The sequence below is a fragment of the Sinocyclocheilus grahami genome, unplaced genomic scaffold (genome assembly GCF_001515645.1).
Source record: "Sinocyclocheilus grahami isolate Dianchi unplaced genomic scaffold, SAMN03320097.WGS_v1.1 scaffold100.1, whole genome shotgun sequence".
Taxonomy (NCBI): domain Eukaryota; kingdom Metazoa; phylum Chordata; class Actinopteri; order Cypriniformes; family Cyprinidae; genus Sinocyclocheilus; species Sinocyclocheilus grahami.
In genome coordinates, this window is record NW_015505279.1 from 1082968 (window position 1) to 1098724 (window position 15757).

Consider the following 15757-nt stretch of genomic DNA (forward strand, 5'->3'; position numbering starts at 1 on the left):
CTAGTAATTAGTCATCAGTAATTATCCAATATAATATTTTTTGACAAAGGCCATTGATGATGTACATCAGTACTCAACTTGCAATAAGCAATATGCAAATGAGCAGTGGCAGAAGGCTACCAGTGCGTGAGTGCAGACAGAGATCTGTGACCAACCACCGCTGTATATCACAGAGAACTTACACAATACATTTGAATGATATGCATACATACACACTCAAAAAAAATGCTGTTCTAAAAGTACCCAGCACTGGGTTGTATTTAACCCAGCATTTTTTAGAGTGCCGTATATTATATTTTTAATTTTTCTAATTTAATTATCTAAAGATGTCATTCATTTTCCAAGATCTAAATGAATACCCAGAATGTGTAAGCGCACATATTTCGCCTATGAATAGTAACTTTGACAATAAATTCAAGCAACTTGATGACACAGTGTTCATAAATTGCATCCGCGTGGATGGGGTGAGACCGGGTGAGACTTTTTTTTAAATTTATTAACAAGATCAAAATGCATGTATATGACAAACACTATGATATAGACCGGGTGAGACTCATCCCATCCCATCTTTCAAAAGTGACGTAGGGCGCTGAGGGGACAGGAGCGAGAGAGGAGGGGCGAGGGGTCTCTCTCTCTCTCTCTCTCTCTCTTATTGAGCGCAGTGCAGTGCAGATTACGGCTGCTGTCCTCTCAGTGCTGCGGGAACTACCGCAAACAAGGGCTATATTCATACAACCATATTAATTAGAGGCAATGGGGCTCTTTGACGAGGGGCTCTCTCGGAACCTGTGCGTTTTGTCATTGCTCATATGGACTTCTACAAGTGCATTTAACCTGGACACGCAAAACGTCCTTAGGAAGAACGGTCAACCGGGCAGCCTCTTTGGATTCTCTCTCGCCTTGCACCGGCAGCTCCAGCCGTATGATAAAAGAATGTGAGTAGAATCGGTTATTGAACAGCGTTGCGATTATTGACCGGTCGGGAGTCTGGGCAGATGCGCGCTTTAGGCGCTCCAGATCCCCTTCATCTTCCGTTCATCCTGCACCTGCGCCCCGTTCATTTTTAAACAGTTGTGTTACTTCTGTCTCCTCTATAAGAACATGAAACGATGCGTTTCATAGTCTAACAGTTCATAAAGAATTACACCTTTTTTTTTGAATGCTGAAATGTTAGTGATCGTCTGGTGATCAGCCCATCAATCGTCCAGCACTCATCGGTATTGAGCTGCGGCATGTGGGGGAAGGCATGCTGCTTGAAGAGGCTTCTGCTTACTTACAGACAACTTAACAATACCCGACGTGATGCGACAAGTCTCCAGTGGACAATGGCTTTTCACACTGAAAGAATTCAAAGAGCAATATCGCAAAGTCTGATCTTAAAAGTATTTGTTCTTCGGTGGTTATATTCAGCATTTTAGATTCAGCAAAGGATCCATCCCTTACCTCCACAGCTGCCGTTTTTTTACCGTAAATTTTACGGAATTTTTTTACAGTGTATATATATTTAAGCGCATATGTATTTAATTAAATCAAAGCCTTTGCAATGTTGTAATCACACTAAGCCATATCATGATTTCTTTCTTTTTTTTTCAATTTATTGCACAGCCCTAATTCAACTAGTAAGTTGTTGCCTAGCCAATTAATTGAGTATAGTGACCCATCCCTACCTTAAAGAATTACATCAAACCCCAAACATGAACACAAACACCCCAACATAATACAACACACACACGTAACATCTCACAAGACAATCCAATTTAACCAGACACACCCATCACAACCCAGCGCAAGACCCAACACAAGAAGCCTGGCACAATCAAGCTTTGTCAGTGTAGCTCATCTCAGACAACTGCAGCGATTGCACTGCTGGATCATTTTGAACAAAGACTAATTTCTGTATGAACTCTCTATGAGCAGTGTTTGAGACACACAGCAGCTGCTGCAGCTTTGGCACGGATGCTTTTGGACTGTGTAACAGAATTAGAGAAAGGTTATGGCTGTGGTATATTTTCTAATGGAAAGATGGAAAGGTCTGCATGACTAAAGTGACGAGCAGAGACAGCTGAGTCTGGGCATTTCTCCCCTTCAGTGATGAAGCAGCAATCTGAAACAGGTATTAGCTGACTCATCAGACAAGGGTGCGCGGGATGAATATATTTACAGTGAGACTGTAGAAATATGACAGCTGTTTTATAAATTGATTTTTTTTTCAATCAATTGAATCATTTTTTACACTGATGCCAAAACTGACTCATATCTTATGTATAATCTTTTGTATTTGCATCATGAAGTCAAAAACCAAAAAAGATCCTTTCATGTTTGAAGTATTTAAAGAAAGAAATCTTAGATTGAATGTCCAGCAAAGGTAACTACCATTACTGTGATATATAATTGTTCATACTGCGCTTGCTATTAAAAGACTTTGGTCAAACTCTCCATCCTTACACTGGAGTGTTAATTGTAAATCGCTAAGCAGTTTTAGTAGCACAAAAGTTTTTCCTGCAGAGATGAAGCAACTGTACAGTATGTAAGTGACAGATTGCAGCCAGCTGTGGGTATAAAGAGTAAAAACACACACTGGCCACTGTCAGTTTACTCTTGTTAATTATAAGTGCTGCGGTTTGTCTATCTATGTGAACTCAAACACAAACACAGACGTTGGGTCAAATGATAAAATAAAAAAAAAAATAAAAAAAATTAAAATAAGATAATAAAATAACATAATAAATAATAATAAAGGAAAATAAAATAAAGGAAAAAGCAGAATGCTTATATTTTGTACATTACATTATTGCCTAGCTTAACAACTGCCTGAATTTAACATGTAATTTGAATTGGAATTAGTATTTATGTTTTCTATACAAAATAAACCTGTTTAAATGATTGAGTAGATAATCATAGATATGCACTCTGCACATAGCTTTTTTTGTGTCTTGCAAAAAAACAAAAATTTTGCTCAGTCAGACTATAAACCTAGTGACCCTGATTAAACAAACCCTCTTACTGTCAACAATGACATGCTTAGACTAATCAAACTCACATTTTTCTCAGAACAATGAATTGCCTTTCAAGCCTGAAAATAAGACAGGGCAACATTCTGTGGCTTTTTAAGTTAAATGCTGTTTTCCCATCATTTCTCTAATGAGCTCTTTTGTCCTTTCTTATGTTGGTTGGAAACGGCGAGTGTCAGGTTGACTGGCCACATTCTCCACAACTTTAATGATTTGTCTCAGTCATTAGTCGCTCAGTCCAATAATCACCCAAGGCCAGTCTCCTCAACCCTTTTTGTGATTCTGAAGACCAGGAGGCAAATACCCAATGACAATAGCAAAACAATAAGATGCTGTTTTCATGAACTCCCTCAGTCAGCATAAACACAACAAAGGAACAATCCCCAGAACTATTTAGCATGTTAACCATAGTTTCCTGTAAAGTTCCAGACTAACTACAGTTATTTATTGTTTTGTTTTTTACCCCTGTGAAACCATAATTGACTAGCACACTTTTGGAAGTTAAAAATAACAAATGGGACAACCTGCATGGACTTCAAGGATGAACATGAGTGAAGGCCACAAGAGTGAACTCCACATCAAGTGTGCCACTTGTGCCATTTTGTTTTCAGCCATTTCTTTTTTACATGATGCATGATGGTAGGTAAAAAAAAAAAATTCATTGTAGTAAATGTTGTATGATGTTAAGTCATTTCATTCATCTGTATGGTCTAGTGTCCCAGTATAGTAAGCCACTGGTGGTCTCCTGTGTTCCCACAGCCAGCCTACATGCTGATCTGAACAGACTCACCATGGAAAGTAGATTAAGGGGCACTGGGTGCACAGATGAAACCTCTCAACACCATAATGGCTGGCCTGTTTCCCATGTAGAGATCATAGTGTTGAGCACTAAAACTCCAGCTCTGGCATGCCATTCCTAGTGTTGTCCATCAGATATGTGTTGAATTTCCCAACCATGATTGAGGGGTGTTGTGACCCTGGACCTTTCCAAATCTTACAGTCCACCTGCCCCATCTTCGTGGGAATGGATTCCAACTATTTGCTGTAATGTATTATCATAGTAAGAGTTACAAGTAAGCTCTACAAGGGCCTACTAGAAAGCTAATAAAATTGTTTGTCTGTTCAATATTTTATTTACTCAAAATAGTCTCCTTGGAAAGATGTGCCTCTACCCAATTTTTTTTGCAAAACTCCAAAAACATACCCCATTAAGCTGTTGCTATCCTGGGTAAAAGTGTTACACTGTACATACAGTTCACTGGGGTTTCCAGCCGAAATGACCATGTGTCAGTAAAATGGCAAAAACGTTTATTCCTTTTCACACAAATTATGATTTCATTGATTAATAAAGACTAATTTCTAGCACGGTTTCTTGCACAGTACTGTGTTATGACCTCAAAACACTTTTTAGTGCAAGGTTCGTAAACTAATGGATTTTGAGATCAAATAACCAGCTCAATATATATGGCTTTTCTGATGAAGTAAACTTGCTCTGTAGCTCACCTGGTACAGCAGTGTACTTGCGATGAAGAGCACTCGTGTAAAAGTCCTGTGACACACAAGTAAGGGATAATCAAAGGCTAGCCATGCATTAAAGGATTTTAAATGCACAATGTGGAGGCATATAACCGCCTGATGCCAAGTGGAGAGAGAGAGAGAGAGAGAAAACAGTTATTTGTACCTGTGGGAACCGCGTCTCTCTGTACAAACAATTACTTCAAAAACTGTTATTTTACCACCTAGTTGTTGGGGAATATAATGTAGCGATCTAGTATCTAGGCCATTTTATTAATGAAAAACACGGGGAAGCGTTGACAACAAGTTTGTGTGTGTGCGCAGCACAATCAGCGATCTCTGACCTCTCTCTCTCTCTCTCTGTGTATGTGTGTGCGTGCGAGTGATGCGTGTTGGTTAGTGTGCATCAATTAAAGAAACGCATTAATATAGAATGGTGATTTAACTGACTTGGAAATACCTGTGCATTAAACGGTTTTACTGCATACCTGCCAGCCAATGAGAATCCAGTATTCAAACATGGAATAAGTCAAGATAAAAGAGCTCATAGATTTGTGGAAGAAAGCTAAAATGGCATGGTTGCTTTGAATGTGTTTATTTTACATTTACTCAACACTATCAGTCAGGTTTAGGGTAGGTGGTATGTTATTTGCAAGAGAGCATTAGCATCACTCAGTGGACATTTAATTTCCGAACTACCACCATAGGAACAGCAACCACTGTAATAAAATGCTGTTCACTGGAGATTTCATTTTGAATGTGTCACAAAACATACAACTGTCAGCGAATCGCCACAATTTACACCAGATCACGCTCACCTGAGTTCTGAATAACTTTCTAATTTGTGTTGGGTTTGAATGGTGTTTGTCCAATGGGTGACATACTTGTCTTTCTCTGTGTTGATGATTTGTGTGGGCCGAATGGTTGAAAGCGAGTGTGAGTCCTGAGGCTGGCTGATCTCTGTCGGCGTGAGCTCAGTTAGTCTCAGCACCACTCTCACGCCAGCAGCAACTCCTCAAACTGCCTCTGTCAGTCCCATGTCCATGCCTCCTTCCTATGCGGGTGACGTAGCTGGGTGTGGCGGCTTTCTCCTTCTATTTATTGTATTTATAGTGCTATTTATAGTGTTATTTATTGAAATGCAGCCACAGAAATTCTCGACCGAGCGCAATAAGGTAGCCTTTTTGATTTCTCTCCTTTCTAGCAGAGCATTAATGTGGGCGAAAGCAATATGGAACGCCAATAGCCTCATAATTAATTCCTATGAAGCGTTTACTAACCATTTCAAGGAAGTGTTTGGCTATCAGACCAACTACTGCGGCTGCGCCAGGGCTGGAAAGATGGAGCAAGGCAGCTCTTCTCAGTGCTTATCGACAGGGATTGAATCCCCGAATCCGCACTCAGATGGCAATTTATGATGACAATGTTGGATTGAAGAACTTCATGTTAAGGGCCAATCGCATCGCCCAGCGCTTGTCAGTCTGCCACGCTCCTGAAGCCGCCCACCGGTCTGCAGCACCCGCCATCAGTTCCCCAGTACCAGAGCCTATGCAGGTGGACTCCACACAGCTCACTCCCACTGAACGTGCTCGCAACCTCGCGGCTGGACTTTGCCTTTAGGGCATGGGCGGGTTAAATTCAGAGCTCCACCGCTGAGGCTCAAGATCGGCAACCTGCATGAGGAGGAAATCACCTTTCTGGTACTGGAGGAACCCACGGTGGATATCATCCTGGGACGCCCCTGGCTCATTCTCCATTCTCTAGAAATCAGATGGGACTCGTGTGAGGTAACTCGCTGGAGCGAGTTTTGCCATCAGCACTGCATCTTGGCCCGTCCTAAGCCTTCCCAAACTCCTCGCACAGTTCAGATAGCTTCCACTCACATCAAAAGTCCCGAGCTGTTGGAAACACCCACCGTCCCATCTGATTATGTGGCGTTCCAGAATGTTTTCAGTAAGCACGCTGCCTCTCACCTACCACCTCATCGGCCATTAGACTGCGCTATTGACTTGCTGCCTGGAGCTAAACTCCCCAAGGGTCGAGTGTATTCCCTGTCCATCCCGGAGCGCAAGGCTATGGAGGAATACATCCAGGAGGCTCTTTCCCAGGGTTTCATTCGTCCTTCCACAGCCGCTTCCAGTTTCTTCTTCGTGGGCAAAAAGGACAGGGGCTTGAGGCCATGTATTGATTACCGTGGGCTAAACTCCCAGACTGTGAAGCATCCTTATCCACTTCCCCTGGTCCCAGCAGCTCTCGAGGAACTCCGAGGGGCACGCATCTTCTGCAAGCTGGACCTGCGAAGTGCCTACAACCTCGTTCGAATCCGGGAAGACAATGAATGGAAGATGGCCTTCATTACCCCATCTGGCCACAACGAATACCTCGTTATGGCCTTTCCAATGCTCCGTCCGTCTTCCAGGGATTCATGTTACGGGAGTTCCTCAATGAATTTGTAATCGTCTACATCGATGATATACTCATATACTGTACTCCTGGAACCTGGCCGACCATTGCCATCACGTGAAGCTGGTCCCCCGGAAGCTTCGCCAACACCCCCTCTACCTGAAGCTGGAGAAGTGCGAGTTCCACCGCCCCACAGTGTAGATCCTTGGGTACGTCATTGGCCAAGAAGGAATTCAGATGGACCAGGGGAATGTAAAGGCCATTAAGGAGTGGACCCGTCCCCAGTCGGTGAAGGAGCTCCAGAGCTTCCTAAGATTCATGAACTTCTATCGTCGCTTCATTAAGGATTTTAGTCTGCACTCAGCCCCATTAACCTCTTTGCTCCGAGGTGAGCACAAGTCCCTGTCCTGGAATTCCAGCGCCCAAGAAGCCTTCGCACAGCTCAAGACCGCCTTCAGCACGGCCCCTATCCTTCGTTATCCCGATCCTCAGGTCCCGTTTGTGGTGGAGGTGGACACATCCTCCACTGGAGTTGGGGCCGTGTTGTCACAACTGTATGGTGAGCCTCCACGCCTCCAGACTTGCGCATACTACTCCAAGAAACTGACCCTAGCGGAGCAAAACTATGATACTGGTAACAGAGAGCTACTCGCTATTAAGCTGGCTCTGGAAGAGTGGCGGCACTGGCTGGAGGGAGCTAATAATCCCTTTACCTTTGTTACTGACCACAAGAACCTTCAATATCTCTGAGATGCAAAAAGACTCAATCCTCACCAAGTCCGCTGGGCGCTGTTCTTCAATAGGTTTCACTTCACCATCACTTACCGGCCTGGCAATCGCAACTGTAAGGCGGACGCATTGTCATGTATGCATTCACAAGATTCACCCTCAGAAACTGAGCAAATTCTCCCTCCAGCCCTGATTGTAAGCCCCACTGTTTGGAACATCGACAAGGACATCCAAGCAGACATTCATTTCCCACATTTGGAAAGTGTTCTTTCGACTGCTAGGGGTCACAGTGAGCTTGTCCTCCGGTTATCATCCCCAGACTTACGGCCAGACTGAGCGCAAGATCCAGGAACTCGGGCATTATGTATGCACAAAACTCCCTCCGATGAAACTCCACCAGACTCACGCCTTTCCAGTGCATACTGGTTTCGAGCGAGCAAGAGAGTGTGGTACTCAGCTCATGTCCACCTTCAACGTGCAGTGCGGAGGCACAAAACCTTTGCTGATGCCCGGCGTTCCTCGACTCCCACTTACCAGCCTGGAGAGAAGGTATGGCTGTAAACTCGGGATCTGCCATGCAAGAAGCTGAGTCCCCGTTACATCGGTCCGTTCCCGATACAGAGGCAGATTAATGAGGTCACCTATCAGCTCCAACTTCCACCCAGGTACAGAATTCACCCTACTTTTTACGTGTCCCTCCTTAAACCCTTCTCTCCTTCTGCATAAGAACCCACGATACCAGATGAACCTCCTCCTCTAGAGATCCTAAAACAGCCATCCATCTATCAGGTCATGGATATTCAGGATTCGTGGCGGCGGAGAGGCCGGCTGGAGTACCTGGAAGATTGGGAAGGGTATGGACCAGAGGAAAGATCCTGGGTGGTCTGGGACGATGTTCTTGACCCCATACTCCTAGAAGAGTTCCATCGGACCCATCCGAATTGTCCCGCACCCAGAGGCCGTGGTCATCGCCGCTTGAGGGCGTCAGGAGTCACCCCTGGAGGAGGGGGTAATGTCAGCGAATCACCACAATCACCAGCCACAACTTACACCAGACAACGCTCACCTGAGTTCTGATTCCCCGCACCTGTCGTCTGCAATCAAGTCACCATTCAACAGCACGCTCCTTCCAGTCACTCACCGTCCGGTCTACCATTCACTACACTGAACTTAACCAGACTCTATGAATGTCTACGTGGTTCTTCGTGTGTGCTCCTGCTTGCCCTTTGTTACCCCTTGGATTTGTGTTATTAAAGACCAGTGTTTGAGTTACTCCTACGTCTCTGCGTTCCTTGCTCCTCACAGTAGTGCATCGTGACAACAACATAGTATAATTTTGCTGAAATTTCACCACAGGTACTTTTTTCAGTGAGCTTGGGTTGTGTTTATTTATTATTTAGGTAATTTCTCAGAGAATAATTCTGATTGATCAATAGCATCAATATTTTTGGTATAATGAACCGCTAAACTGATTATTTGTCTGAAGCAGTGTATTTGTGCATAGCTGTGATAGTTTCATGGACATTCATGAGGACGTTTTTCAGTTATTTTTTTCTAATATAGTGAAGTCAGATACACACACACACATGCTCACTAACCCTAACACATATAAAACCCTGCCTGGAAAAAAAAAATTGATGCCAAATGTATTTATTTATTTTTCTTCATTAGTCTTACAGTATGTTCCCTGTGTTGACTGTAAGTCTGACAGAGCCAAGTTTTTCAGTTTTTTATTTACTGAAGTGCCCAGAACAGTTGATTCATAAGCGTTGTCAAATAAGACGAATGTTCTGGAAACGTTTCAGAATAACAGTTGCTGAGCCAGTTGTTCTGAACCGCTGTGTGTGAAGCTAAGCAAACTGCCGCTGTGTGCCTCAATGTCATGCTGACTCACTGTAAATCTGTCTAGTAAATAATTAAAAAAGACTATTCATTGAAAAAATCAAACCACTATAGTTGTGGTAGTAGGCAGTGAAAGAATTGTCCTTCTCTCAGGAAAGGTGTGTCTGGAATGAATTGTGGGAAAAGAGATTGGTTACCCATTAGATTACTATATGGTCATAATAAGTCTGAGGTTTATTTATGTAGTGTGATACATTGCAGATATTTGGGTGAGTCAGTTATTGATTTCTTAAATATGTATTCAGTTTTTTTTCTCTCTTCAGACTTTACAAGCACTATTCATGCTTTGATTAACAGTTATTAAAAGTGCAACTTCACTTGCATGACTCATGAGATCTCAGAAACACTTCATTTATCAGCATCTCATATTAATTTTTTTTCAACGTTGATTCAGAAAAGACACATTATTGGGGTTTCTCCCCAAATCTACTCCGGTTGTTCTGAACCGCTGTGTGTGAAGCTAAGCAAACTGCCGCTGTGTGCCTCAATGTCATGCTGACTCACTGTAAATCTGTCTAGTAAATAATTAAAAAAGACTATTCATTGAAAAAATCAAACCACTATAGTTGTGGTAGTAGGCAGTGAAAGAATTGTCCTTCTCTCAGGAAAGGTGTGTCTGGAATGAATTGTGGGAAAAGAGATTGGTTACCCATTAGATTACTATATGGTCATAAGTCTGAGGTTTATTTATGTAGTGTGATACATTGCAGATATTTGGGTGAGTCAGTTATTGATTTCTTAAATATGTATTCAGTTTTTTTTCTCTCTTCAGACTTTACAAGCACTATTCATGCTTGTAAAGTCTGAAGAGAGAAAAAAAACTGAATACATATTTAAGAAATCAATAACTGACTTCACTTGCATGACTCATGAGATCTCAGAAACACTTCATTTATCAGCATCTCATATTAATTTTTTTTCAACGTTGATTCAGAAAAGACACATTATTGGGGTTTCTCCCCAAATCTACTCCGATGTGTGTCTTTTGTTCTGGTGTGATGGCAGCAGTGTGTGTATGTCAATAATTGATTTGGTGCAGCTGGCTGATGGGTGTTGGAAACAGGAAGACACCCGCTGATGAAATAATCTGTCAGATCCTCTTCATCAGAAAGCCCCAGTCTCATTTATGAAAGACTGATAATTACGGCATAATTAATGTAAAAGGTTTTTCCTGTGTTTAGTCTTGCTACCAATCTATGGCTCTGTTCCAAAATCGTCTATGGTAGCATATATTGCTCCTCGTGTGAACCTCGAGAAACTGGTTACACTTTATTTTACAGTATGTGAACTTACATGTACTTACTTACCTAAGGAAGTACTGGGTAATATAAGGTTCCTACATAGGTTAAGGTTAGGTTTAGAGGTAGGTTCAGCATTAGTACCTAGTTATCAGTTATTGTAATCACTATAATAAATACATAGTATGTACATGTGGAACAGGACTGTAAAATAAAGCGCGGTTACACTTTATTTTAAGGTGTCCTTGTTACAGTGTAATTATACAAGTACTGAGTAATATTAATTAACTACATGTACTTACTATATGGTTAGGGTTAGGATTAGGGTTACTTGCATGTAATTATGCATAATTAATTGTTATTATAATAGTAAGTACATGTAGCATGTGTAACAAACACATCTTAAAATAAAGCGTTACCTAAAGCGCTAATGAGAAACTCAACTAAAGGAGGTGGTCATACAGTTTTTGTTGCATTTACTTAAATTAATACGTATGCAAATGCTGGAAACGGGAAGCACAAGCTCATGTGAATTTTACTGCATTGCAAAGTTAAAGTTTATTGAACTCTGAGTCTGACCTGCAAATTCATATCACATGAAGACGTCTGACCAACAGAAGTTTGACGCCGTACGACTTCTTAGCTGAATTAAAAGAATGCAAACTTTAAATCTGCAGAATTGCAGCTTTGCATTAAAGCCGTTGCAGTATCCATAGAAATGTTGTGTACTCGAAGTCTAGTGTGACCGTGGCTTAATGCTCACAGATGATTCCAGTTAAGGCTGTTACAACATCAGATTTTCACTACATAATTATCATGGCCAATAGAATTCATGATAATGATATTATAGAAATTGATGATAATAATAATAATTCATAATAAACAGTCAAATTTATATTGATTTTATTTTTGTATATATATATATATATATATATCACAGTTATCCCCTTATGAAAATTAACCATGGTTTTGCTACACCAACCATATTTTAAACATGGTATTTGTAGTTAAACTGTGATTATACAAATGGTGATCAATATGCCAAAAAAAAAACCCAAAAAAGCATGGTTGCTACACTTTTACTATAATAAAACCATGGTTAATTTTCATAAAGTATCATCAATGCTGGTATGTTGTGACACCCCTAATTCAATGTATTTGCATATATATTTACATATATTCGCATGTCATTGCCGCAATATTCTAGTAAGTACAAAAAATACATAGCATTCATTTGAATGAACTTCAACATACATTTTTATGTGTGCTTTTATGTGTTGTCATTATGTTTTACTGACCTTGTCATAGTGAATTCTGGGATTGCCTTTTTCCACACAGGATACATGCAGTGCTGGGGTAAAATTTGGCCATTTTTTTTTTAAGTTGCTGAAAAAAATAAAATGATTCACTTCTTTTATTTTCATTTATTTCTTTGCGCAGATTGTTGATTGGCGCTCCCAGAGCCAGGGCTTTATCCAATCAGGGAGCAAACATCACAGGTGGGCTGTACAGCTGTGACATTACCACCCATCCCGATGACTGCACTCGAGTGGACTTTGACAATGATGGTGCGCAGAAAAACAAAAGTTATTGTACCAGAGATGTGACAATATCATATGAGATGTAAAGTCAGGCATGTACAGTAGATGTCTACTGACTGCTCTTTTGTTGTTTTATTGGTTTCAATACTCACTGAGTCAGCAGTACCAGGATTCTCTGATAGATCTTGAATTAATCATGACTTGGTTTCTGTTCATGGTGACTCTCACAGTTGATGCTCGTGTGGAGAATAAGGAGAACCAGTGGATGGGTGTAACTGTTCAGAGTCAAGGACCTGGAGGCAAGATTGTGGTACGTCAAGAGCATTGCTACCAATTACCTGACATCCAGTTACAGTGTCATTACTTTTATTATTTATCACACAATATCTGACACCGTACAGTATCAGCACACAACTCTAGCTTCTTTCTTTCTGTCTCAGATATGTGCCCATCGCTACCAGCGTCTGTTGTTCCCCAATACACCCCAAGAGGCGCGTGACATCACGGGACGCTGCTACATGCTCAGTCAGGACCTCAGCATCGACAGCCAATCAGACGAGGATGGGGGGAACTGGAAATTCTGCGATGGTCGCACCAGGGGTCATGAAAGATTCGGGTCCTGTCAGCAGGGCTTGGCCGCCACCTTCACTAAAGACTACCATTATGTCATCTTTGGAGCACCAGGCGCGTACAACTGGAAAGGTAGAAAAGACATTTGATGCAAAAGATAAAATGCTGTATGCTATGCATGAACACACACACACATAGATGCACTGGATAAGATTCTGTAAGGTATTGAAGACCATAAGTAATGTCTGGTTCATTCCGAAACACTAAAAAAGAACAGAAAATGTGTGTCAGATTTATAATCACAATTTCTGTCCATCATAAAGTTAAAAGGTACAGGTTATTTAACAGAAAACGTATAAAAAGAAGCAGAATCTGCGTCAGATGGACTGTGTGTGGTCTGGGTGTGTCATCTCAGAGCAGAAGTGACTCACAGATCACTGTTTTGACCTTTGGCAAGGTCTTACCTCACAGACACCTCATACTGCTATAATTGATTTATTATGATGGACTGATCCATAAAAATAGCCAGTGGTTTCACTTACATGTTTTATATGATTGGGGACCCCCCCCCCCCCCCGGCGAGGAGGAGCACTGCAACAGCTCTCATTCATCGTTTTATTAATTCACACAATTGTGAAAAAAGTACTTATTACAGAAATAATTTACTTAAGTGCAAATTGGATGTAATGTTTTCAGACACTTAATTGTGTGTTAATTGCAATTAAATTAAAATGTATCATAGTTTATTTGTATTAAATTTAGAGTTTTTTTCTTGACACACCTAAGCAGTTAATGTAATTTCATAATTTAACCATATTTCAAAGACAATAGAAGTAATTATGTAATATTGCTGAATATATTGACAAGCATGTATGTCATTTCCATTAAAACTTGTATGTCATGTATTAAAATCATTTAGTACACTAATAATATATACTAATGTCTTTACATGTGCTTTAGTATGTTAGTCAACACATCAAACCAAGTGTACTTCTTTAAAGCACAACAAAAGATTATTACAAATAATGATTTAAAATTAACCACACTTCTTTTTCACATGGGTTTGCACAAATAAAATACACATTTCTAATAACCATTATTCAATCATTTGTTTTCCTGTATCACCAAAATCTTGTTGTTTAGCACTCACCCCATCACATCCATTCTCTAGGTATAGTGCGTGTTGAACAGAAGAACAACACTCTGCTGGAAATGGGCTTGTTTGATGATGGTCCTTATGAGGTCGGGGATGAGAACCGGCTGGATCCAAATCTAGTGCCAGTACCAGCTAACAGTTACTTAGGTGAGTGTGAGAAAAATGCACAGTGCATCTGTGTTTGTGTGTGCTGTGGTCAGTAATTGTATTTTGAAGTGACACTGAATCTCGCATTTGTACAGGATTCTCTCTAGATTCCGGCCACAGTATCACAAAGAAAGGCAAACTCATCATAGTGTCAGGAGCGCCGAGAGCCAATCACAGCGGTGCAGTGGTGTTTCTGCGGAAGGAAGGCGAAGTGTCCACCACGCTCACACCTGAACACGTTCTGGAAGGACCAGGACTTGCATCCTCCTTTGGATATGATGTTGCTGTGGTGGACCTGAATGGAGATGGGTAGGCGACACAAGATCTGTTGAAAATAAAGTAACTCCTGAAAATGAGTGAGTGGATCGTGAATGGGCAGCTGAACTGTGTTGATTGTCGCTCCAGCTGGCAGGACGTTGTGGTTGGTGCACCGCAGTTCTTCCAGAGAGATGAGGAAGTGGGTGGAGCCGTGTACGTTTACATCAATAAGGCTGGAAGGTGGAAGGACGTCGCTCCTACTCGCCTGAATGGAACGAAAGACTCCATGTTCGGACTGGCTGTGGAGAACATTGGAGACATTAATCTGGATTCTTTTGAAGGTTAAATACAGGAGTTGATTTTTTAGCTTTGGATGCAAAATAATGAATTCTTTTGGCTTGTTCAGGTTATTTCATATTCTTCCCGCTTGTATCTCAGATATTGCAGTAGGTGCTCCTTACGCAGACTCAGGGTCTGGTAGCGTGTACATCTACCACGGATCTGCTGACGGCATCAATGCCTCACCAGCTCAGGTTAGACACTCTCCACTGTCTGTCTCTCGGTTTGCTCTTCTGTCTGCAGCTTTAATGGAACATATCAGTGAGAAATTACTTGGATCAAATATTGGTGGAACCGAAAGGAATAAATGGGACTAGGAGACTCATTTTCCAGTGTTATCCTCTTTAAAAGGTTTTCCATTTTCAGCATAAAACATTGGCGAAAAAATAGATACTTACTTGATTTTATACATTAGATATTTCATTGTATATCTAAACTAATTTGGTTATGGTTCTACTTTGTTTTTGTCTGATGTAACTCTGTTGTGAACTTATACAAGATAAGAGTTTTTATATATGGTGTCTATATATGTGTGTGTACATACAGTATATATATATATATATGTGTGTGTGTATACTGTATATATAGCGTGTGTGTGTACATACTGTATGTATATATATACACATACATATACATATATACAGTGGGTACGGAAAGTATTCAGACCCCCTTAAATTTTTCACTCTGTTATATTGCAGCCATTTGTTAAATTCATTTAAGTTATTTTTTTTCCCTCATTAATGTACACACAGCACCCCATATTGACAGAAAAACACAGAATTGTTGACATTTTTGCAGATTTATTAAAAAAGAAAAACTGAAATATCACATGGTCCTAAGTATTCAGACCCTTTGCTCAGTATTTAGTAGAAGCACCCTTTTGATCTAATACAGCCATGAGTCTTTTTGGGAAAGATGCAACAAGTTTTTCACACCTGGATTTGGGGA

The 15757-nt window shown here is 41.0% G+C and overlaps 1 protein-coding gene across 1 annotated transcript in view; it reads left to right on the forward strand.

Annotated features, from left to right (window-relative positions):
- The first annotated feature begins 677 nt into the window (after positions 1–677).
- LOC107588238 (integrin alpha-6-like) overlaps positions 678–15757 on the forward strand; it is a 28892-nt gene continuing 13812 nt past the window's right edge. The window contains exons 1-8 of the mRNA XM_016276272.1: positions 678–935; positions 12239–12366; positions 12570–12649; positions 12780–13041; positions 14081–14212; positions 14308–14521; positions 14618–14811; positions 14909–15003. Coding sequence (XP_016131758.1) covers positions 754–935; positions 12239–12366; positions 12570–12649; positions 12780–13041; positions 14081–14212; positions 14308–14521; positions 14618–14811; positions 14909–15003 — 1287 coding nt within the window. The 5' untranslated portion in view covers positions 678–753. The remainder of the gene's footprint in view (positions 936–12238; positions 12367–12569; positions 12650–12779; positions 13042–14080; positions 14213–14307; positions 14522–14617; positions 14812–14908; positions 15004–15757) is intronic.